We start from the raw sequence: 24,722 nt of genomic DNA, 5'->3' as shown, positions 1-24,722 counted from the left end.
TGCTTGACAGGGTGTTTAATAAAGGGAAAGTTCTGCGAAGAATGGGAATAGGCAAGTTGGCACAGTAATATAGTAATCGTGGCAGCATCGCCATTTTGGAGAGGACTCCAGAGCCCTGTGCCATAATGGGCAGAGAGCACCAAAATGCGATCGGAGGCCGGAGTGAGGAGATTGCCTTCATTAGATTGCATCTAATAGATACCGGGTGATGGTGTAATTGGGTGAGCATCAACTGTTATATTATGCATCAGGCAGGTCCTATGCTTTGAGAACAGACAGGTTTTGTCCTAATTGATCCCTAGGCCTGAAGGTGCCTGGAAGGTACACATTATGGGGGTCATTCCGACCCCGGCGGTCCTTGGCGGGAGCACCGCCAACAGGCTGGCGGTGCTCCGCAGGGCATTCTGACCGCGGCGGTACAGCCGCGGCCAGAAACGGAAAGTCGGCGGTGTACCGGCGACTTTCCGCTGCCCATGGGAATCTGCGCCGCCATGGGGATTCCGACCCCCTCACCGCCATCAAACCGCCAGGAACAGGATGGCGGTGAGGGGTGTCGTGGGGCCCCTGGGGGCCCCTGCAGTGCCCATGGCATGGGCACTGCAGGGGCCCCCGTAAGAGGGCCCCACTTTGAATTTCAGTGTCTGCTCTGCAGACACTGAAATTCGCGACGGGTGCTACTGCACCCGTCGCACACCTTCCACTCCGCCGGCTCCATTCGGAGCCAGCTTCATCGTGGAAGGGTGTTTCCCACTGGGCTGGCTGGCGGCCTTTTGGCGGTCGCCCGCCAGCCCAGTGGGAAACCCAGAATGACCGCCGCGGTCTTTTGACTGCGGTACGGTCTTCTGGCGGTCGCCCGCCAGCCCAGTGGGAAACCCAGAATGACCACGGTACGGTCTTCTGGCGGTCGCCCGCCAGCCCAGTGGGAAACCCAGAATGACCGCCGCGGTCTTTTGACCGCGGTACGGTCTTCTGGCGGTCCCAGCCAGGCCGGCGGCTACCGCTGCCGGCTGGGGTCAGAATGACCCCCTATATGTGCTATTTTATCCGCACCGTCATGGATGTCTCTGACATATGTTAAGATGCCACCTGCATAGAGAGAGATATTGTACATCTCACTATTGAGAGATACTCTTCAGGTTCTTCCCGACTGCAGAGTTGCTGTGCTAGCAGCTTCGTCTCCAGAGTAACAAGTAAAGGCAAGAATGGCCATCCCTGGTGCGTGCTGTGATTCACAGGAAACGGGTCCGAAATCAGTTGTCCTAGTTGGGCCCTGGCCATCGGTTCTGTGTGCAGGAGTTTGATCATCTGCAACATCCTGTCACCTAGGCCCATCTTTTGGAGAACCGCAAACATGCTGCCAATCAGGCACATCAAAAGCCTTCTCTAGGTGTAGCACTAAGCAAGTGGAGTGGGGCCAAAGGGATGGTACCTTTTTGAGGAGCCTGTGAAGTCTGCGTATATTAAGGGATGTGGATCTGGCAGATATAAAGCCGTTATGGTTGGGATGAACTGATAAGGGTATGAATTCCAACAATCTTGTTTCTAGTATTTTACTAAGAATCTATTAGTCACTTCCCAACACGGCTAACGGCCTGTCGAAAGGGACCTCGAGATGGTCTCCCCCTGGTTCAGTGAGGAAGACTAGGAGGCCTCAATCATAGACTGTATCACTAGTCTGGATGCGAGTGTGTATAATCCAGCTAGTTTCAGGACCAGAAAGTCTTCATACATTTTGTAGAACTCGATTGGTAGTCTTACATGTGGGAGAGTCCTGTGTGGCATATCGGATCTCTTGTTCCGTGATCAGGCCATCGAGGGTGTCTCTCAGTGTCGCAGGTATCACCGGTAATGGGACAGCGCAGAGGAAATTATTGTCACCAGGCCGTCGCAAGGTGAGGGCCGACAGAACGTGTCTCCCCAGGTAATCCGCAATAACAGGGTTATGATCAGAGAGAGTTTTGCCCATGTATTCATCGTCAGTCACCAAAAATTGAGTGGCAGGGTGACAGAGGAGATGACATAATGTGACGCGAAGGTCATGGGGGTGAGGGAATAGAATGAGAATTCCCACACGTCTGGATGCAGGGCTCTTCAGCTATTATACATTGCAGTAAATAGGCTGCAATGCAGGCTGTGGACGAGCGGGGGAGAGAGTGAAGTGACCTGTATTGTGAGGAATGCCACCTTCTGTAATCCAGGGAATGTGGGACAAGTGGGTCATATGGAGCAAGAGATTGGCTAAGAAGTATGATTGCCTGTATTCGGTAGGTTGACACTGCCCAATAATACTGTGGTACCGTCTAGCACCCCCTTCACACGTTGTGTTGTGCTAGTCGTAGGGACGCAGGGCGTCTCGCCAGCTTCTTTGACCATCTCTGTCAAGGTCGAAGCCGGAGGCCTCCCGGCCCTGTGTCTCCCCATGTGTGGGGGTCCCCCGTGTAGTCCGCCATAAGCCTGCACAAATGTAGAATGGTTGGATAAAGTGGCTTTTGGGGAGAACTGCGTTGTAGGCTGACATGTGATACAGACTTCACATTAACCACCTCAATCTTCTAGCTGAACTTAGTTTTGACATGTATTCGGCCAATCCGGTGCCAGAGAAGGGTTTGAAGCATGTCATATGAAACACTTTATTCTGACTTTTCATTTTTTCTATTTGTATACAACAATTTTGTTCTTTTGTATTACATAGAAACTGTTAAAGCTCTATAGCATTTTTCATGCCACAGAAAGACTCAAAATGTGTATGTGCTTTTTCTTATATAACTGTACTCTTTTTTTTTGTTTGTTTTGTTTCTTAACTAGCGACATGGATCAACAAACACAGATCATTTGACGACTGTACTAAACCTGCAGATTTCTATTTATCATAGTATGGGAAATATACAAAGTGTGAGCTCTTGCCTACAGCAGCTGATAGCTTTGCAACCTTTTAATCCATGGTATTGGAAGATGCTCGCTGAGGCCTACATGGACATTCTGCAAGCTGCACCAACATCTTTTACTTCAAGGAGTAACTCTGAGGATGAAGTGGGCCAGACTGAGAGCAGCCAAAGTGAGGACAGTATGTCATTTGGAATATGTGGTGGTGGAAGGACTGATTCCCAATCTCATAAAGAACAACTCAGTAAAGAGTTCAGTGGCTCGAGCACATCCTTCCCGACCTCTGGTTGCAGGAGTGACCAAAAACCAACAGAGGCTGCATTCCGATCTTCTTTGGAGAATGTAACACCACACCTGCCTTTAGAAGCCTGTACACAGGAGAATGTTAAAGACCTGAGGATGAAAGCATGTGCTTCTTTAATCAGGACGAGGTAATTTAGTTAGATTTCACTAAGCAAGTAATGTTCTAAATGACATTTTAGCTTGTTAGTATTGAAAGTGAGCTGGTACTCCTCAGTTGCTTTTAGCTGGTCTGACAAGAAATTGTACATATTTTATTGTTTACCTGCTGCAAAAAAAACAAGCATTTGCAATGCAATGGGTCTCGCGTTTGCTCATGTTAGAGCTGATAGCGTTGTAAACTCCTAACCCGACTTTTCACCTATCAGCAAAAGTGTATTTATGTATGTAACCGAAAAAGTGCAATTAACTGTGTAAAGCGTTCGACTTCTGCCAATCGAAATCGCGCTAGTAAAATAGAGAAAAAGTAGTCCACGAGCCGGACAGAAAACAGCGAGCCTTGCATGTTTTCTGTACTTGGTCGATGCGCTTGAGGAGGGCTAGCCACCGGAAAAGGCATGATGTATGCATACCTTCGACTAATGAAAGCAAGCGGATTTTAATAGGCAAGCCCACAAACCAATAAAAGACACTGACGTGATGTCGATAGGGCTTCAAGCCCTTTTCTAATAACTAAATTGTCTCGCTGCGATACGCATTGGCGAGCACATGCAATGCAGGCTCGACCCTAAAAATGAACAAATCACAGAAGCAGAAACTGGCAACCACACAGATGCAGACCCTGGCGTTAAAAATCAACATCTGCTTCCTCCTTTAGCTCTTCTCTATTCAGCTTTAAGGCATATTCACGCTCAATGTGTATAAAAAGCCAGAAACTGCCGAAATCCCAGCTGAGTTACAGCGTCAGGCAAATTTACTGTGAATTTGTAGTTGTTAAAATTACAGCAGACCGAGAAAGGCTTTTACAATGGTGAGTAGGGGTGAGAGAGCATCCCCAGCTAAAGCTTTGACGAAGGACAAGGATAAAACATCATCTTAATTAGAAGTGGCTTTGAGGGAGTTGAGTATTTTTTTTAACATATATTTATTTGCTTTTATGCTAAACATCACCCGAAGGTGAAGACGGTAGTATATAGACATAGCAACAATCTGGACACAGTTCTACATTAATCAAGTAGGATACAGGTAATGGCCAGTCAATCAAGGCCCCTTACAAATGCATACAATGTCTCAGCAATTAGCACTGTCGTATCGGGACCTCTGTTCGCAACAAAGTTAAATACAATAATAAAGAAACGAAGGAACATTACTTGAGAAATCGCATCATCCAGTGCACAAAGAACTCAAAACAAAAAAGGGGGAGGGGGAGAAAAGGGAAAACAACCAATTCAGTGCAGGGATCTCTCAAATCTGCTCGTTCAGGGAGAATAAAAGGAGTCGTTAGTAAGGAGATCTCTGGGGATGGCGGTCTGATGGCCACCCATGGCCTACAGAAGAAATCCCCCACAGCAGGAGTAGTACGCCGGAACCCAGGAGTGATGGGAGAGCACCAGAGCTACCCACTTCATGACCCGGGCAGAACCAGATAGCAGCAGTCTAGCCCGTCATCCCACTTAGTGTACGTCCTCTCTCCCAGCACCATCCCTCTGGGAGGCCTCCCTGCCTCCTTCAGCTGGTTTCTCTTGTCCCCCTCGTGCCCTCCCTCCAGGTGCTCCCAGGTATCTAAGACCTCTTTCCACAAGCTTGCTATTGGGCGCCTCCATACCCCTCTGGCATCCTTCCTAAGCAAAGCTCTCTCTTCTGCCCTGCCCCACTGAGTAACATCTTTCACCCAAGTTCCCTTTGCTGGCCCTGCTGTTGACTTCCAGGCCATTGCTGTTTGCCTCTTGGCCAACACCAAGGCTAGGTCTACAAATCTAGAGCCCACTTTCGATGTATGTGGTCTTGGGAACAACCAAAGCAAACAGACCTCCAGGGAACAAGTGAAAGATCGTCCCCAGTGTGGTACTCCAGGTGGCTGTTATCGTGTCCAAAAATGGACGTGGCTGCCAGCAGCTCCAAGTCATATGTACAAAGTCTGCATCTAAGTGTCTGCACCTCGGGCAGCTGTGTGGGTCTCCTCTGTAAACAACCTGGAGACTATGGGGAGTCATATATGTTCTGTGGACGTAAATTAACTGTGTGAATTTCAGCCTCATGTTCCTTGAGACCTTTTTAGGGTATGCCAGTATCTTGCGCCACTCCGAATTTGGTGTAATGTCAGCAACAGTTTACAGGTCATCTCAGATAGTGATTGATGTCACTAGGTGTCTCGTGTTGCCCAAGGACACCAACAGTTGGAGCACCGCAAGTCTGGCTGGTTCCAAGTCTTTGAACGTTACAATCAGAGCCTTGTGTGTGAGGAATTGCCCTGGGGACAATTTGTATTGGGTTACCAGGTCGCCCAGCAGGAGTAAGGTGCCCTGTTGGTAGCAGTCCCTCACCCTCACCAGCCCAGCATCCGTCCAGGCTGACAACTTCCCAGCTGTAAAAAGGACAGTGGGTTTCCATGGGGGATGCCCACCAGTGGTAGTGCCAGGGCATAGAGGGGAGTTCCTGCGGTCCTCAGCGCGCAGCACCTCCAGCACTTCAATGTTACAGCCAACAACACACCAGGGTATGGGATCAGTACCGCCAGACAAAGCAGCTTAGCCAACAGTGCACCTAAGTGGATGGACAACCCCACCGGTCCCAACTTCTCCTGATGTGCTCTATCTAGCCGTTGAGTAACCCACTGGAGCTACGAGGCCAAGAAATACAGCTCAAAATCAGGGGTACCCAGGCCCCCTTTGTCTGGTGGGTGCTGAAGAACCTCCAAAGATACTGTTTGGCGGCCCATGTCCCATATCAGCTCCCGCAATAAGGTGTTCAGTTGTTGAAACCAAGCAACTGGCACACCAACCAGTAGATTGATTAAAAAAAAAAAAAACAGTCTTGAGAGCATGACCATTTTGTGTGATAGTGAGATCTGGGCCATAATTGGCAGATTAAGAGAGCACCAGAAAGGAACGCAGGATCATAGGGAGTGAAGGGTTTTCCCCAGATTGCCCTCTGGTAGGTCCTCCAAGTATACCCAGGGTACTGAAAGTGCGATGTGAGATCCGGGGGCTGTTGAATGTCTGGTGACGTGTGAAACTCGTGTCTTTGTTTTATTGACCCGGAGGACAGAAACTCTCTGAAACTCCTCTAGAAGGCACATCACTGACTCGGAGTCTGGAGGACTATCTGCTAGGTAAAGCAGAAGGTTGTCTGCTTACAAAGAGATAAGGTGTTCTCAAACCTCGAATCCATGCCCGTGCCTGCTCCCTTCAAACGAAAGTGTTCAGCCAGAGGCTCAATGGCTAGCGCGAATAAAAGACTGGCTAGAGGGCACCCTCGCTTGGTGCCTCTGCATGCATTGTATTACGGGGAGATGGTATTACTCATTTTGACCCGTTCAGTCGAGTTAGCATAAAGTAATTAAATCCAGTTGACAGAGCATTCCCCCAACCCCATCCAATGCATGACTTCAAACAAAAAGTCCCAGTTGTAGGAAGTTGGCTCTGTATATACTATTTCAAAGTAAGAAATAGTGTGCACAGAGTCCAATGGTTCCCCTTAGAGGTAAGATAGTGTCAAAAGTAGATAATTCTAATGCTCTATTTTGTGGTAGTGTGGTCGAGCAGTAGGCTTATCAGAGGGTAGTGTTAAGCATTTGTTGTACACACACAGGCAATAAATTAGGAACACACACTCAAAGACTTACTCCAGGCCTATAGGTTTTTATATTGAAAAATATATTTTCTTAGTTTATTTTAAGACCCACAGGTTCAAGATTTACAGTTAATACTTTAAATGTAAGGTACTTCACTTAGCTACTTTAGGAACTTTGAATGAAAACAATATCACGTACAGCCTTTGTAAAAATGTCAATAAGCTATTTTTAAAGTGGACACAGTGCAAAAATCAACAGTTCCTGTTGGAGGTAAGTAAAGGTTAGATTAGGAGGTAAGTAAAACACTTACAAGTCTCAGTCCTGGGGCATAGGCAGCCCACCGTTGGGAGTTGAAGGCAACCCCAAAATTACCACACCAGCAGCTCAGGGCCGGTCAGGTGCAGAGGTCAAAGAGGTGCCCAAAACGCATATGCGCCTATGGAGAACAGGGGTGCTCCAGTTGCAGTCTGCCAGCAGGTAAGTACCTGCGTCCTCGGGGGGAAGACCAGGGGGGTTTTGTAGAGCACTGGGGGGGACACAAGTAGGCACACAAAACACACCCTCAGCGGCACAGGGGCGGCCGGGTGCAGTGTGCAAAGCAGGCGTTGGGTTTTGTATAGGTTTCAATGGAGGGACCCGGGGGTCACTCTAGCGGTGCAGGCAAGTACAGGGGGGGCTTCTCGGGACAGCCACCACCTGGGCTAGGCAGAGGGTCGCCTGCGGGTCACTCCTGTGCTGAGGTTCGGTTCCTTCAGGTCCTGGGGGCTGCGGGTGCAGTGTTGGTTCCAGGCATCAGGTCCCTTGTTACAGGCAGTTGCGGTCAGGAGGAGCCTCTGGATTCTCTTTGCAGGCGTCGCTGGGGGGGGCCAGGGGGGTCGTCTCTGGCTACTCACGGGCTGGCAGTCGCCGGGGAGTCCTCCCTGTAGTGTTGGTTTTCTGCAGGTCGAGCCGAGGGCGTCGGGTGCAGAGTGTAGAGTCTCACGCTTCCGGCGGGAAACATGAAGTCCTTGGAAGTTGCTTCTTTGTTGCAAAGAAGTTGCAGATTTTGAACAGGGCCGCTGTTCATGGGAGTTTCTTGGTCCTTTAGTCCATGGCAGTCTTCTGATGGTTCAGAGGTCGCTGGTCCCTGTTGGATGCGTCGCTTGTGTAGGTTTTCGAAGTTGGAGACAGGCTGGTAGGGCTGGGGCCAAAGCAGTTGTCGTCTTCCTCCTTCTCTGCGGCTTGTAGGTCAGCAGTCCTTCTTGTTTCTTCAGTTGCAGGAATCTAGTTTCCTGGGTTCTGGGGTGCCCCTAAATACTGAATTTAGGGGTGTGTTTAGGTCTGGGAGGGCAGTAGCCAGTGGCTACTGTCCTTGAGGGTGGCTACACCCTCCTTGTGCCTCTTCCCTGAGGGGAGGGGGGTACATCCCTATTCCTATTGGGGGAATCCTCCAAAATCAAGATGGAGGATTTCTAAAGGCAGGGGTCACCTCAGCTCAGGATACCTTAGGGGCTGTCCTGACTGGTGGGTGACTCCTCCTTGTTTTTCTCATTATCTCCCCTGGACTTGCCGCCAAAAGTGGGGGCTGTGTCCAGGTAGCGGGCATCTCCACTAGCTGGAGTGCCCTGGGCCATTGTAACATGAAGCCTGAGTCTTTGAGGCTCACTGCTAGGTGTTACAGTTCCTGCAGGGGGGAGGTGTGAAGCACCTCCACCCAGAGCAGGCTTTTTTTCTGGCCTCAGGGGGCACAAAGGCCCTCATCACATGGGGTCAGAAACTCATCTCTCAGCAGCAGGCTGGCACAGACCAGTCAGTCCTGCACTGAAGGATTGGGTAAAGTACAGGGGGCATCTCTAAGTTGCCCTCTGTGTGCATTTTTTGATAAATCCAACACTGGCATCAGTGTGGGTTTATTATTATGAGTAGGTTGATACCAAATTCCCAGTATTCAGTGTAGCCATTATGGAGCTGTGGAGTTCGTTTTTTACAAACTCCCAGACCTTATACTTAATATGGCCACACTGTACTTACAATGTCTAAGAATAGACTTAGACACTGTAGGGGCATATTGCTCATGCAGCTATGCCCTCACCTGTGGTATAGTGCACCCTGCCTTAGGGCTGTAAGGCCTGCTAGAGGGGTGACTTACCTATGCCACAGGCAGCATTTTGTGTGCATGGCATCCTGAGGGGGATGCCATGTCGACTTTGCCTTTTTCTCCCCACCAACACACACAATCTGCAATGGCAGTGTGCATGTGTTAAGTGAGGGGTCCCTTAGGGTGGCACAACATATGCTGCAGCCCTTAGTGACCTTCCCTGGTCACAGGGCCCTTGGTACCACTGGTTCCTTTGACAAGGGACTTATCTGTGTGCCAGGGGTGTGCCAATTGTGGGAACAATGGTACATTTTAGGTGAAAGAACACTGGTGCTGGGGCCTGGTTAGCAGGGTCCCAGCACACGTCTCAGTCAAGTCAGCATCAGTATCAGGCAAAAAGTGGGGGGTAACTGAAACAGGGAGCCATTTCCTTACACCAGTGTATTGAGTCAAAGGCCTTTTCGAGGTCCACCGACATCATCATGGCTCATGGACAAGACTGCACCTCCGAGTGGTCAAGGACATGGTAGAGAACTCTGATGTTAACGGAGATGTTGCGGGCCAGTATGAAGCTTGTATGGTCTTCGTGTATGAGAGTGGGCATGTGACAAAGCATCTGAAAGGCAAATACCCTACTAAGGATTTTGAAATCCATATTAAGCATGGAGAGTGGATGAATCTCCAAAGTTCGGGCTCCTTTGGTCCTAGTCTTGGACAAAGGAACCACAACTGTGTCACATGTAGTGGCAGGCAGTGCCCCCAGTCACAGAGAATCAGCATACAGTGATTCCAGTCTCTGGGCCAGTGTCCCAGCAAATGTGGAGTAAAATCTGCAGGAAGGCCATCAGGGCACAGGGTCTTACTTGTGGCCATTCCTTTAATAGTGAGCTGGATCTCCTATACTGTTACCACCCTCAAAGGCCCTCCATAGCCTTCCAGGTAAGTTCTTGCAGTGGCAAACTGTCCAGGATACAGCCTGAATCCCCAGTGGGAGCGGCTTCGGACACCTTTACAGTGTTTCATAGTATTCCCTGAATTAGGCATTTCTAGCCCCAGGAGAATAGAGCAACTCCCCATCGCTCATCATAATGTGTGTTATAGGAGCTTCTCGAGATTCAGGCCGAATAAGCAAAGCCAGTAATCTTCCTGGCCATCCCTCCTCCTCATGAGCCCTAGATACATAGTTATTATAATTGTGGCATCATAGCTGTTCTAGGGTAGCATTGTATTGCTCCTAGGCCTCCCGAAGTCTGTTTAATGTTGTTACATCCATTCCCAGAGCATTATCTAACCTGTGCAATTTACCACCTACGGTTCAAAGTTCTCCAGTCGATTCTTTCTGGACCCTGACTGAGAGGCCCAAACAGTGATCTCGGACCACCATTTCAGACTCGACTAGGTCTGAGAATGCAGAGACTTGATTAAGACCAAAATACCCAGAGTTTGCATATCCCATGGAGTCTTGAAAGCAAATATCTTCTCAAGACAATGGGTTAAGTCTCCATGTGGGAATCTGGGGGTGCTCCTCAAAAAGTTGAAAGTCCAGAAGCAGGGGACTGTGGTATGGAAGGGTGTGCCATAGGTATTCGGTGTATGTGATGTCCTGAATAAGCCAATAAGCCTCTGCGAGCAGACAAACTTGTTTATCCAGGTGTGAAGTTGGTAGGTATGTGAGTAATATGAATAGTCATGTGACTCCCATGTTGTGTCCTCCAAGCATCTGCTACATTCCGGTGACCCAACCAGTCCCTGAGGCCTTCTGTCGTCTTTTGGGTGAGTGCTCCCAGCTGGCTTCGGCCGGGGGTGGGGGTTGTAGGGTTGAAGATCAAGTAGGATATCAGCGACACAGTTAAAATCCCCACCTAGAAGAAAGTCATCTATTAGTAATGATGCCAGGATGGCTGATAGGGAGTGGAGAAAGGTCCCATGGCCCTGATTCGGAGCTTAAATACTCCCTAAAGTGATATCCCTACCGAACAGACTACCCTTGATCAGTACTTACCTGCTAACCTCCTCCTCTTTAAGTTGTGCCTCCTGTAACATGGCCATCTACACCCCTTACCTCTTTTAAGTATCTGTGTATGATGTGATGTTTGGAGGCCGAGGAGTGTGTGGCCCACCCAGACCACCCAGGTTCCCCCTTCTCAACATGTAGAGTGATCCCTGCAAAAAAATAATAAACCCCCAACTTTTAGCTTCCCATCGCAAGAGCAGCCCAGCAAAGGCTGGCTGCCCAAACTTGAAATGTACAATCATGATCCACAGAACGTCTCCTTCAGTCGCCTGGGAGGGGTAGGCTATAGTGCATAGACAAAACCAGTGTAGCGCCGGCCCTACCCATGTTCACTCTTCAGGCGCTCAGCCAGGCCCCAAGTCAAACATCAGCAAATCCATGGTCTTGGCCCCTAAAAGGAATATCAGAGCCTTACACATATCGTGTTTTCAAGTAAGCACTCTCTCCAACTCTTTAACTTAGAGTGTGGGTGGGTCCTCACTCCGAAACGCCCCACAACCTCCAACACACCAGTGGACCTACTGCAGCAATTATCAAATCAACTCGTCAGCAGATTGTGATGTCACCACAGGTAGGCCAGCACCATCGACCTGGGAAAAATCGAGTCTGACCTCTGAGTAATCACAATCTCAGCCCCTGCTTGGAGCACAGCAGCCTGCTCCTGTTCAGTCTGTGAGGGTCTCTTCAGAGATCTACCACGTGGGGCTTAATGAGAATGCTTCTTTGATGTGCGTTGAGGAGGCTTAGGGTGAGTTGTTGGGAGAGCCGATCCAGCTCTGTAGGCTTCCAGCCAGTCCCAAGCCATTCCAGGATCTTCGCAGAAGTGTGTGGCACCATCAAGTACTAAACTGAGCTTGACCAGGAACATTAGGGAGTATTGTAATACCTCGTCGCATAGGTTTTTTTTGACTACCAGAAAGAAGCCCGTTCGATTTGTATGGCTGCTGTGAAGTCTCAGAACACTGACACCTTACTGTTGGCTACCATGAAAGGGCCGCCTGTTTGTCCTCTCTGCAGGATAGCATCCCTGTTGTGGAGCAGCCTAGCCACCACAGGGCAGGGAGGGCAACCGAGTGCCAACAGGCGCGCTGGTACTCTATGGGTGCATTCTCACGTGAAGAAGGTGGTCAGGTTGTTCATGGCAATAACCACCTAGAGACAATGTTCAATACATGCCACCGCATTGTTCCCCTCTGTATCTTCAGGGAGCACTATCACTTGGATATTATTTTGTCTGTTACGTCCTTTCATGTCTTTTGCTCAATGTACAAGGACCTGCACTGTATCAGTCAGTTCCGCCATCTCGCGGGCCAGTGTTTGATGTTGTGGCCGCACTTCCTCCCAATGAGATTTCCACCATTTTGATTCTGTCTACCAATTTGTGTTGATCTGCCTGTGGTAGGCCCAGGCCCACTGACACTGTGCTAATATTGTTGACGGGTGGCCTTGATGTTGGCAATGGCAGCGAGGATTTTATCCAGTTGAAGGTGAATAGGGTCTGTCAGGAGTCCAGGTTCTTCAGATTCCACAGGAGGGGGTTAGTAGTGCTCTCCCATGTCATGCGGTACCTCCTGCCTGTTTGGTCCTTGGTTTCCCCATCGGGGCAAGTCTTGCAGACCCTACCACAGTAGTCCAGGCTGTCAGGCTAAGAGGTGTCCGGGGTACGTCTCAGTGTATGGGCAAACAGGGGGGAAAAAAGGGGATAACAGTTCTATAGGAGAAAGACCAAAGTAATTTCCCCCTGGGCTGGGTCAAATGCATGTGACCCCATCAGGAGGTCGGTTCTCCAGGGTTACAGGTAGGCATGGGTCTCAAAGTCTGTGGGGGTCATGCCGATTCTCTGGGGGAGAGGATTCTATTATGTCATCTGTGCCGAGGCTGAACTAGGCAGGGTAGCAGTGTCTGATGAATGCCCCAATAGCCAGTGTCCTTTGGTGACCTTGTCACTACTTATGGTCCATGCCACGGGGTATGGGGAGAGTTTTGTTCCGGGTCGTGGGCAAATGTCAGTCACACCAGAGATGACTCACTGCAATACCAATGTATTCGATGTCTGTCTGGTGCCTCCACGCCCAGTCCCTAGTTGCTGGTATGTTCTGCCAAGTCATATTTGGCAGGAGGGAGTGCACTGGGGTATCTGCGAACCTGGTGAGAAGACCTGCCGATACCCCTAGATCTTCTTCAGCTTTATTGTCTCGCTTACAAAGCTTCAGGCGAATCTCCTCAGCCAATGCCCATTCAGCTGCCAACCATTTTCCCCCAATAGGTCCCCCTCGGCCCATCCAGGTGATAGCAACCCACTGTTTTGCAAGAATCAGTAATAAGTGTAGAAATTTGTAGGTCACCTTCCAGCCCTTTATCCGGGGAATGTTCCCCAGCAGGCATATCACAGTGTCCATGACCACAGTCACACGCATGACCCCGATCACCTTTTCCGTCACCTCTAACCAGAATGTGTGTACCTCCTGACATTCCCATGCTAGATGCAAAAAAATTGCCATAGGTGCAGAGCACTTGGGCCAGGCCAGATGCCTACTAGGGTTCATTCTGTGTGTGAAGCGTGTGTGTGCGTTGTAAAAAATTTAAATGGATAAGTTTAAATCTAGTGTTACTGGACACTGCCTTCACCAAAGAACACAACCTCAATCACCAAGCTTCATCTAGCTGATATCCGAGATCAACACTCCAAGCCTCTCTTGCCGGGAATGGAATGGACAGTGGATCAGCAGTCCTGACTCTGTGTAGAAGGGAGACAAGATGGCGACCCCAAGCCATACTCTAAAAAGCCCCTAAAAGTCTGCAGTGAGGCTGGGGCTGTTAGGGATATGTGCCACAATTCCAGCACAATGGCAGTAATACTGGTATAATGAAGGAATTGCCCTGGACCCATATGAAAAGTGTCATGTGCACCCTTGAATTAGATAAATTCTTCTTTGGGGAAGAGGTCCACCGATGTTTTACACCCCCCAATCTCCCGCCTGAAATATCCACCATGTCAGCCACTACTCTGAAAGCCGGCAAGTCCCAGAGTACAAAGTCCAAGGTGAAGGGGGCTTTCCCCAGTACCACCCGAACAGTGCATTCCTATATTGACGTCATATGTCATATTATGTATGGAACAGGATCCCCACTCCTGCCCCCCGGACATAAGAAGTTAGGGAGCGAAGCAACCGTTGTCGTATCTGGCAAAAGGAATTTCTCCCAGTTGCTCTTAGTCGCGCACCAGTGTACTGCATTCTGAAGCTGAGAAGCCATATATTGTTCCAGGTTGGGAACCGCTAAGCCTTCCTCTTCAAGTGAGTGAAATAGGTAATCCCTTGCTACCCTGCTTTGTCCCCCAGCCCAGATCAGTGTGGTAAGAAAGGAGTGTAACTATCAAAAGATCGCCCGGGGTAGAATGTCAAAAGCGTGTTGTATAGAATATAAACATCTTGGTAAAAACACAATTTTTAGATGACCATCTGGCTTATAAGTGAGAGAGGAAGGGAATTCCAGAACCCCATGTTCAACAGTAGGCCTTTTATACCCCGTCCGATATTATACTGATGACGCTTCTGTGGGGAGTGGGCTACCATCTCCCCCAGTTATCTGTATTTATCAGTTTCCCAATGGAGTGGCAAGGATGGCAGGTTCGTTTTGTAGCGTGGATCTTCTCTAGCTTTGCATGCTGTGCATTATTCCGCCATCTAGTGGTTGGGTCCGGAATACCCTACTATCTTGCAGTCCTTCTGTTTGAAATTTTTGTTTGTTGGTGGGCATCGACAGAACCTCAACTTGATGTCCCTTTTGACTTTGTCCTACTTCCTCTGGAAGCTCCCACCTTTGGACACAATTTTCAGATTATTTGTTTCTGCCATTGCGTTTGGATGCGTGCTGAAGGATCTCCAATCCAAAGAAAAGTATGGTAAAGTTTTCTGAAGAACTTTGTCTAAAAGATCACCAAAATTGAGGACCATCACAGCCAAGGAGCTACTGTAGGAGAGATCAGGAGAGGAGGTTGATTTTTCCTCGATGGTTTGTCGAGAATGCCTGTTAAGGGGATCCCTGTTCAGCCTATTGGACAAGACACTGTTTCAGTCTTTACTTCGAAGACTTTGAGGGTGAGAGCAAAACAGAGAGTGGGTCATCACAGCATGCAGGGCCAGCAGACAACCCCATCCCTGAGGGATCTTGGACTCTCGAGTGAGGAGGAGGACAATGTCGCAGAGGAGGCAGAAGGAGGGACATCCGACAGAGATCTAAGGATCGTCGAGGGACAGGCAACAAAAAAAGAACAAAAGAGACGAGGTAAGGGATCCATCGGCCTCGAAGCAATCGTCTGAGTCATGAAAATCAAATTCAAGGACATCAAAGGGAGCCTCAGCGTCTGAACACTTGCCAACCGCACGCCCGAGACAAGGATCCCCACAAATCCCTTGAGGGGGGACTCCAGTGGGGTAAAAACTCCTGAGAAGCCCAAGTCCTCAAAGGACGTACAGGGAAAAGATGCTTCGACATCGAAAAAAGATGGGTCAGCAGCCAAACACCGAAGTTTGAGGACCAATACATCGTTGAAAGAATCTTCAATGTTGAAAATGACGACCCTGAGCCTCGACCCCTGAAGAACAGGCCACCAAAATCAAGAAGAAGAGAAGGCGACCCGAGGCTGAAATGTCCACCTTTCTCCAGAAGAAGGACTTTGACGAACGTCTGAGGGGATTCCTGATCCTGCAAAAAACTTTGACGCAAAGAAAACTACAGCAAAAGAGGTCAAAGAATTCCAACCCCGCTCACTCCTGAGCCTCAAGAAGACGAGGAAGAGCTTTTCTATGAAGAAGAGGAACAAGTAGAGATGTATCAGGGTTGAGGTAATTCAAATACATCGAGCCACAATGGCAAGACCTCAAGACAGATTCACCTGAGGAGGGTGTTGGGAGTTATCCTTTGTGGCCTTCATCTCAGGATGATATTGGAATGTATAATCAGGTCATCAAGCATGCAGCTGACAAATTTGGTGTACAGCTAGAAGAGGACAAGCCACAATCTTGTTTGTTGCTGGAAACATTGCTGCCCAGACAAGCAAGGAGTCAGCACCTGCCTATACTCCCCAGTATCCTCGAACTGGGTAAGGAAGCATTCAAAGAGCCAGCCATTTATAGAGCAGTGACTCCAAGGTCTAAAAAGAAGTGCAAGTATCCCTCCAAGGACCCGGCCTATTTCAAGGGTACCATTCCTGCGGATTCAGTAATCACATCTACAGCCAGTAAAAGACTGAATATACACTCTACCTCCAGCCCACTTCCTGATAAAGAGATCAAAAGAGTAGATTTCATGGGACGCAAATTTGAATGGAGTGCCGCCAACCAGTGGAGAATTGCAACACCACCACACCAAGCACGCACACCAGCACTGGGAAGAGATGGGAAAACTCATGAAGCACCACACCAAGCAGTACCGAAAGAGGCAGCACATGTAGCTGAAAATGGCAAAAAAAATCCCCAACACCTGTTTAAAATCTGCATTGGATGCAGTAGATACATCAATCTGCCAGATGATAATAGGCTTCACACTGGTTCCTATTTGAGAATTTCAGAGTTCAAGCAGGAAGTTCAAGCCAACATCTTAAACACTCCATTCAACAGGTAACAGTTGTTTGAGAGCATTGTGGATGAAAGCTTCAACCAGTGGAAAAAAGGCAATGAAACAGCGAAGTCTATGGACACACTGCAATTTGGGGCTGAAATGCGACGGGGTGCTTTTGCATCACAAATGCCTGCCTCCGAGGAAGCTTACAGGCTGGAAGTTCACATCAAACATTCCAGAGCAGCAATCAGTTTCCCGTATCACAACAAAGCTGGCAGCATTAACAACAGGGACGTCAGTCCTTTCGAGGAAGAGCCAAGGGAAGAGGGCAACAACACAGAGGAGGCTCAACTCCCACAACCAAGTGACTCCTCAATAAGTTCACTTTAACAAACTCAGTCAATTAAAGTCAGAGACGAACAATCTAAATTTCTACACAGAACACCAGTAGGTGGAAGGTTAATAAAACTTTCTCCAGCAGTGGAGAAAAATAACTTCAGACAGATAGATATTAAACACAATCCATTTTGGATACTGTATAGAACTAATCAAATTCCCACCAGCAAAGGGTCCAAGGACAAAGGTCCTTTTCAGAGAAGAAACAGCCCGAATCTCAAGGAGGTAAAAGAATTACTGGACAAATAGGCAATCAACCAGGTCCCAAAATAAAATATCAACAAGGGAAATTACTCAACATATTTCTTAATCTCAAAGTTGGATGGATCATTGTGTCCAATCCTAGATCTCCGGTTCATCAACAAATGTATAATTACTCAAAAATTCAAGATGACAACCTTACAGGAGGTCAAACCACATTTGCAGCAAGGTGATTACGTGGCAACAATAGACTTTAAAGATGCCTAGTTGCACAGTCCAATGAACGCAAAGCACAAGAAATACTCCAGGCTTGTGGTGAACAAAAGACAGCATCAGTTCACAGTACTGGCATTTATAATAAAAAGAGCACTGAGAGTGTTTACAAAGTGTCTTGCGGCAGTAGCAGCACACTTAAGAAGGAGGGCAATAGGAGTTTGCTCTTACTAACCAATCATCGAGGTACAGGACGTACAGAAAGTGTAAACAGGACATTCAAGAAGTAATGGAGACCCTTTACACACTAGGTTTCTCTTCGAGTATAGAAGTCCTCTCCAGAACCGGAACAAGCAAAGGTTTTATTGGGAGCAAGAATGAACTCCATTTAGGGGAAAGCTTTCTCCAATGAGAAGTGGACACAGATCCCTACTAACAGAGATTCACCGCTACCCCAAGGGGCAAGCTCTGAGAGTGAGGACAGTGGGGACAATTTTAGGGATGATGCCATCATGCTTCCCTTTAATCCCATATGCAAGACTTTACATGAGACCAATACAGGAATGGTTTCAAAACCAATGGTCACAAGCAGCTGGGAGTTGGGATGATCTAGTGGTTGTCACACAAAAGGTAGAAGAGGAGATTCCATGGTGGAACAGAGTACACATTACACAAAAGAGAACATTTGCACTGGCAACTCCATCAGTGACGATAACCACAGACGCCTCTCGTATGGGATGGGCAGCTCACATGGGCTTACTCAAAGTACAAGGGATTTGGAAGGAACAGGATGCAGTGCAACACATCAGCATCCTGGGGCTGCAGACAGTCTTCCTAGCCCTAAAGGCTCTCCCAAAAAAACTTTTGGGGAAAACAATATTGACTAAAACAGACCATTCAACAACGTTTTACAAAAACAAATAGGAAGGAACCCAGTCACCACCCTTAGCAAAGCTAGCTCAAGAAATGAGCTAGTTCAAGAAATATGGAAATAGTCTATAGAGAGAAAGATGGAAATATAGGCAATACAGGCAGTACACCTTCCTGGGGAAAGACAATGGTGAAGCAGACAGGCTGAGCAGACAAGCCTCATTCTCCCACGAATGGGAACTGAACCAGAAGGTAATAAAAAGGATCTTTCAGAAATGGGGAACATCAACAATAGATCTGTTTGCAACTTCACAGAATGCAAAATGCCAAAGCTTTACCTCCATACAGCCACATCACCTGTCCGTGGTGAATGCACAGTCGATAAGGTGGTTAGGAACATTTGCGTACGCTTGTTCTCCGGTTCCACTGTTGTGCTGAGTGATCAAAAAAATGCAAAAGGAGCAGAATGACACTAATTTTGATTGCCCCATAGTGGGCAAGACAAACATGGTACTCAGAGCTTATAGAACTAGCACAAGGAAACTATCACAAGTTACCAAAACAACAAGAACTGTAGTCCGTGGAAGGGGGGAAGGGTAATTCACCCAGAACCAAAAACTTTAAGTCTAACCACATGATTCCTGAAGGCTTAGGACATTTGAAGCTGCCGGAAAAAAACAATGGCAGGTCTAAGGGAACAAAGAAGGCCAACAAGAAGGCAATGTTACATAGCAAGATGGAAGAGATACTCTCTATGGTGTATTTAAAAGGAATAAGAGAAAAATAAAAGGAACAAGACAGTATTATGATATTTAACTTACCTTCTAGAAGAAGGATTTGTTATGTTCATGTGTTTTGGATGATAGATTGTTGGCCTGAGTATTCTGTCGCTTTCGTCAGGCCCGAGCGTTCCAACGATGTCGGTTGAAAACGCGTCTGACGGATGACACAGCGGTGGTTTTCTTGTGTGGACTTAAAGAAATAAAAGGCCGTCGTACCAAGTCAACACCTACATGTGACTTCTTTTCAAAGATCACAACATCTTTTCTGGCGACGAGCTGAGAGCGGAAATCACCGCCAACGACCCACGAAGTGTGCAGTTCATTTGACAGGCGTTAAGGTGAGAGTGTACCTTAATCACTGGTTCCCGTCAGCTTTGAGCGTGTAGATTGTGGCAGGCATCGGGTGTGACGGGTGGCTTTTGGCAACTTGCTTCATGAGCTGCTCTGGATACGTGAGTTCCCAATTGCGCTAGGCACACAGGTGATGCGATTCCGGCTAGAGGAGTCTACAGGGCTGCAACAACTGTGACTGAAACAGTGTGAGGCGTCTATCATGTGCCATCTTGAAATTGATTTCACACGCACAGCAGCCATCATGAATGTTGCTGGAACAGTTTTAAAAACTAGAATTCTTTCATCTAAAATCTTCTCGACGGACACACAGTACGCAGTGGCAGAGTTTTGGAGGGAATTCCGCAAATTATTCAGTTTGAATACATTAAGGACAACATGTGTCAAAAAGCATAACAGAATATCCCAGACAGTTTGATTCAGACAAAAGCACAGTGTGAACTACATTAATCGCATAATATTTGAATTCTATTTGTTTATTCTCTTGGTGAACCATGCAGTCAGTAAACTCACCACCACCATTTTTAGAGTTTCCTGGTACGCCTGTTCTCCCATGGAAACAATGGTTTGATGGTTTTGAAACTTATGTAGGGGCTATAGGAGCATCTCGATTCAGACCGGAGAGGAAAAAATATTTGTTGCTACATTCATTGGGATATGAAGGCAGAGAAATTTTTAAACAGAAATTAGCTACGAGGTTCGACATACTACCAATTCTGGTAGTTTTGAGGCACAAATTCTTTAAAAGTTCTCAATTGCACTTAGACAGTTATCTTCACAATTTGATTTTAGAGATTTCCAGGACCAATTGATAAGGGACCATTTTATTGGTCATTGTACAGATAAACACAAAACACAAAAAGTTTTTTCAACAAAAACTTCTAAGCATGGGAAATCCGACATTAGAGGATGTCATTAAAGTTGCTAAAAGTAGTGAACTGGCACAGATATCACTAAGAGAACTCACTACTAGTCCCGGCGTGAAAGACAATGACAATGTTCATATTAATGTAGTTAAGTCAGTCATAAAAACAGCAGGGTATAATAGAAATGAGCAGAAGAAATCTGAGAATAATTTCTTTAAATCCTCTAACATATGTTTTAGGTGTGGCAATGCACCACACAACAGAGAAGGCAGAAGTTGTCCAGCGAAGAACGTTTTGTGCAGAAAGTGTGAAAACTAGGTCATCTAGTAGTCAACTAAAAGTTAGTAGTGTAGTGGATGAAGACGATTCAAACAGAGAAGAACTTTTGGCCACGGCATTTCAGGACATGATTGTTGTAGTCACTGATAATTACATGGTTGTTGGAGACTATAGGCAATGTGTTGATCCCTTTGTGGACGTTCAGGTGGGAGATAAAAGTTTACACTTATCGGTTGACTCAGGGGCACGCATTACGATGATTACATCAGAATTATTTCACAACACTTGGGGTGATAGGAAATTGCATCCACCAGATAGGGCACCTGTCTCATACGAAGGAAGGAAGGAAGATAGATTTAGAAGGTTTCATAGAAGACAGTCTAGAGTTCAAGGGGCGTAAAATCTATGGCAAAATATATGTAGAATATAAAGGCTTGAATATTTTGGGGTGGTTCCACCAAGGATTGTTTGATATGTTACTTAAACCTGGAGCTAGAGAACAAGTCTTAGTAGTCAAAGATTCTAGAAATTTGCTTCCGTTTGAGGAGGAACTTCCCAGAGTTTTTGCTCAAGGACTAAGGAAAATTGTAGGTTTTAAACATAGGATAAAATTAAAGGAGAATGCTATTCCTGTAAAACATAAAATCAGGTCCGTCCCGTTTAGTTTGAGGGATGATCTCAAGTCTGACCTAAACAAGCGTCAAGACAATGGCGTAATAGAACCTATTGAGTCTAGTTTGTGGCTTTCGTCATTAGTTGTTGCCAGGAAACAAAATGGGGACATGCGTTTGTGTGTGGATTTGAGGAGCCTCAACAAAGAAATGTGGGTGGATTCATATCCCCTACCCAAAATTAGTGATCTTCTTGAAGAACTTAGAGGTTTTGAGTGGTTTTCTAAAATTGACCTAGTCTCAGCTTATCACCAGGTGGTGTTGGATGAAGAATCACACCACCATACAGCTTTCAATTCCCCGCTTGGTACGTTCCAGTTTTGCAGGATGCCTTTTGGTTTGGCATCCGCAGCATCAGTATTTCAACGCATAATGCACAAGCTTTTATGAAATGTCAAAGGGGTTCTAACTTTCCAAGATGATGTGTTGATTTATGCTAAATGTTTGGAAGACCATGACAACATCATTAGAACAGTGTTCAAGATAATTCAGACAAATGGGATTGTCGTAAAGAAAGAGAAGTGTAAATTTTGGAAAAAAGAAATTGAGTTTTTGGGGCACTGTGTGTCAAGTGAGGGGATAGCACTGACGCCAGGTTTAGTTAAGGGGGTTATAGAATCTCCCAACTCCAAGAACAAGGACGAGTTAAGGTCATTCATTGACATGTGCGAATACTACGCTAGTTTTATTCCAGATTATGCCAGTAAAATGAAAGTTTTGTCTAATATGCTTAAAAACAAGGTTCCATTTGTTTGGGATAGTGAGTGTCAAAACACATTTAATAAGGTCAAACAAGAATTGGTTAATGCTAGAAAACTGAGTCCGTATGATCCTAGCCAATTGTGCATCATCACAGTGGATGCTAGTAAGTATGGTCTGGGTGCAATTTTGTCCCAGGGTTCTGGTGAGGGTGAAAAATTCATAAGTTATGCCTCGAGAGTTTTGTGTGAACCAAAGCTCAACTACTCTGTAATTGAGAAAGAATTACTTGCTTGTTACTGGGCGAGTGAGAAATTCAGGAGTTACGTGTGGGGCAAGAGTTATGTAATTCAAACTGACCATAAGCCTTTGGTGTATGTTTTGAATGGGGACAAAATCAACTACACCACCCCACGCATTGCACGTCTCACCACAAAATTACTGCAGTATAATTTCCGTATTAAAGACATTCCTGGAAAATAAACTTTTACAGCAGACGTTTTGTCTCTGTTACCTATTAGTGAACAGGTTACTACTGATTTAGAGGATAACAAGGAATATTGCTTTATAGCATCTGTAGATGTTGATGAATCCAAAGTTTGCACGGAAACAGGGTGGAAAACAGCTGAGAGTAACGATGTTGCCTTGGGCAGTGTTAAGCAGTATATTATCAATGGTTGGCCAAAGGATAGGAACTTAAGTTCTGAGATTCAACCGTATTCCAAAGTATGTGAAGAATTGTCGACTGAAGATGGTGTGGTTTTGAGAAATGACAAATGTGTTCCCCCAGGTGCTATTCGTCCAATGTTGGTGGACCATGCACATGAAGAGCACTTAAGTTCAACTATGACAAAGAGATATGTCAGGGCTTATTATTAGTGGTCCTCTATGGACAGAGATGTGGAAATGGTTGTGAGTAGGTGTGTGGTGTGTAACAGTGCAGAGAAAGGGTTAAAGGTTGTGAAACCTCCCTTGCAACCTATACCAGTGCCTGACAGTTTGGCTCAAAGTGGGAATTGATATGGTGGGGCCGTTTCACTTTCTCCCAGTTCAGTTGCGCTATGCATTTGTACTAATGGATTACCATAGCAAATGGCCTAAGGTGCATTTTTTTTTCTAAGCCTACAGCTGGTAGAGCCATACAATTTCTCAGTGAAATCTTTTTGCAGAAGGGGGGTCTTACTCTCCCAGACATACACTATTATGTGTGGGCGTTTCACCTTAAAAATGTTAGAATGTTATTTTCATCCCCGGATCACTCAGCAGTGTGAGAAATGTTTAGTACTATGGTGGCTACTGAAAAAGGTGCAGTAAAATATTTCTTATATAGTTTTAGTGACCCTAAATTCTTCAAAAAAGTGAGATTGAAGATACTGCAGGATGCAGCTAAGGTTTGGTTTAAGTTGTGGCAAGTGGCAAAAATAGAGTATTATAGTCAATGGGCTCCAGTTTGGGACTCTCTGGGAACCCCCGAATGTTTAACGGATGTATTGGCTTTGCCCCTCAAGAATGCAGGGATTGAATTTTGGGGGGAGTTAATTAGAGATGGGTCCTTGTTATCTTGGGAAGATCTTACGGAGCGAACAAAAGGGACTTCATCTAGGTTGAAGTATTTCCAGCTAAAGAATTGGACACAGAGGGTCACAGGCAGGCTGGGCTCTGTAAATCAGTTAGAGGATAGTTTAATTAAGAACCATTGGAAATTACAGAAGGTTTCAAGTTGGTATTGGGGCATCTTGGATGCGCTGGATGGTGATTTTAAGCTGCCTGTCTGTCTCTGGGGGGGTGAGATGCCTTTGGCTCAAGAACAACTATGGTGGAGATCATCAATGCGTATGCTATTTAAGGCAATTAAACCTGTATCGTTGAGGAGGAATCATCTTTTTACTTTGCATAGGGCTTTTTTCTCCCCTGGTAAACTATCTAAGATGAGAGGGGGGGAGGAAGTTAATTGTGCAAAATGCAGCTTACCGAGTGCATCTGCTACCCATATGTTTTTTGATTGCCCAGTGATATTTGGGTTTTGGGTACAAATATGTAAAACGATCGCAAGTATTCTTAAGCAGTGCATCTCTCCAACTCTTCCTTTAGTCATTTTTAGTATACTCGAGGAGGGTGAAGCATGTAATAGAGTAATAAGGACAGTGTTATTCTATGCAATACTTTTGGCCAGGAGGGAAATTTGTCGGAAATGGGTATCAGTTTCTTCCCCTTCCTATATAAATTGGTTCGATGCCCTGGTTGTTACATCTAAATTGGATGTGGAGGCGAGTAAATCAAATAAGGAAAATAAAATAAAAATATGGTCACAGTTGTGGGAAATGAGGGATACCACAGAACAATATATGACTCAGTTGTATTAATATCTTTATGTCCTATGATTAGGGGCTAGATCACTCTTTTACTTTGGACGGAGATTTGCGTCAAGGTTTAAGTGAGTGACCCGAGCTCCCTGGCATTAGTCATCTCTATGTACGAGAGATCCAGGTTGGGTGATATGGAGTTGATTGGAAGTTAGAGGTGTATGAGGACAAAAAAAGTGGGCTAAAGTAAATAGGCATGATGTAGAAGAGGCAGTGAACTCTATGTTGTGATTTTATCGCACTACCCCACATTCGCTTACAAAATTTTCTCCTTTTGAACTCCTCGGGGGAAGGCGTTCCACATCTAAGCTTTTTCCTGCCTAGTTAGCAAAGGCTGTAGTGGGTAAGGTCACTGATGAAGTGGACCAAGAGAAAATGTTGGGTGAGGTTAAAAAAAAGCACAAGAAAGAATGAAAGCTAGATATGATCTGAAAGATTCAGCAAAAGCGCATTCTTTTCATC

The 24,722-nt window shown here is 46.4% G+C and overlaps 1 protein-coding gene across 2 annotated transcripts in view; it reads left to right on the top strand.

Annotated features, from left to right (window-relative positions):
• Positions 1-24,722, top strand: part of C2_2H8orf76 (chromosome 2_2 C8orf76 homolog) — a 137,392-nt gene that overhangs the window by 46,573 nt on the left and 66,097 nt on the right. For both annotated transcript variants that reach the window (XM_069220692.1, XM_069220691.1), the window contains one exon: positions 2,806-3,314. In XM_069220692.1, coding sequence (XP_069076793.1) covers positions 2,806-3,314 — 509 coding nt within the window. The remainder of the gene's footprint in view (positions 1-2,805; positions 3,315-24,722) is intronic.

Source organism: Pleurodeles waltl, chromosome 2_2 (genome assembly GCF_031143425.1).
Source record: "Pleurodeles waltl isolate 20211129_DDA chromosome 2_2, aPleWal1.hap1.20221129, whole genome shotgun sequence".
NCBI classification, from domain to species: Eukaryota; Metazoa; Chordata; class Amphibia; order Caudata; family Salamandridae; genus Pleurodeles; species Pleurodeles waltl.
This window is presented reverse-complemented; position numbering and strand designations above follow the sequence as displayed.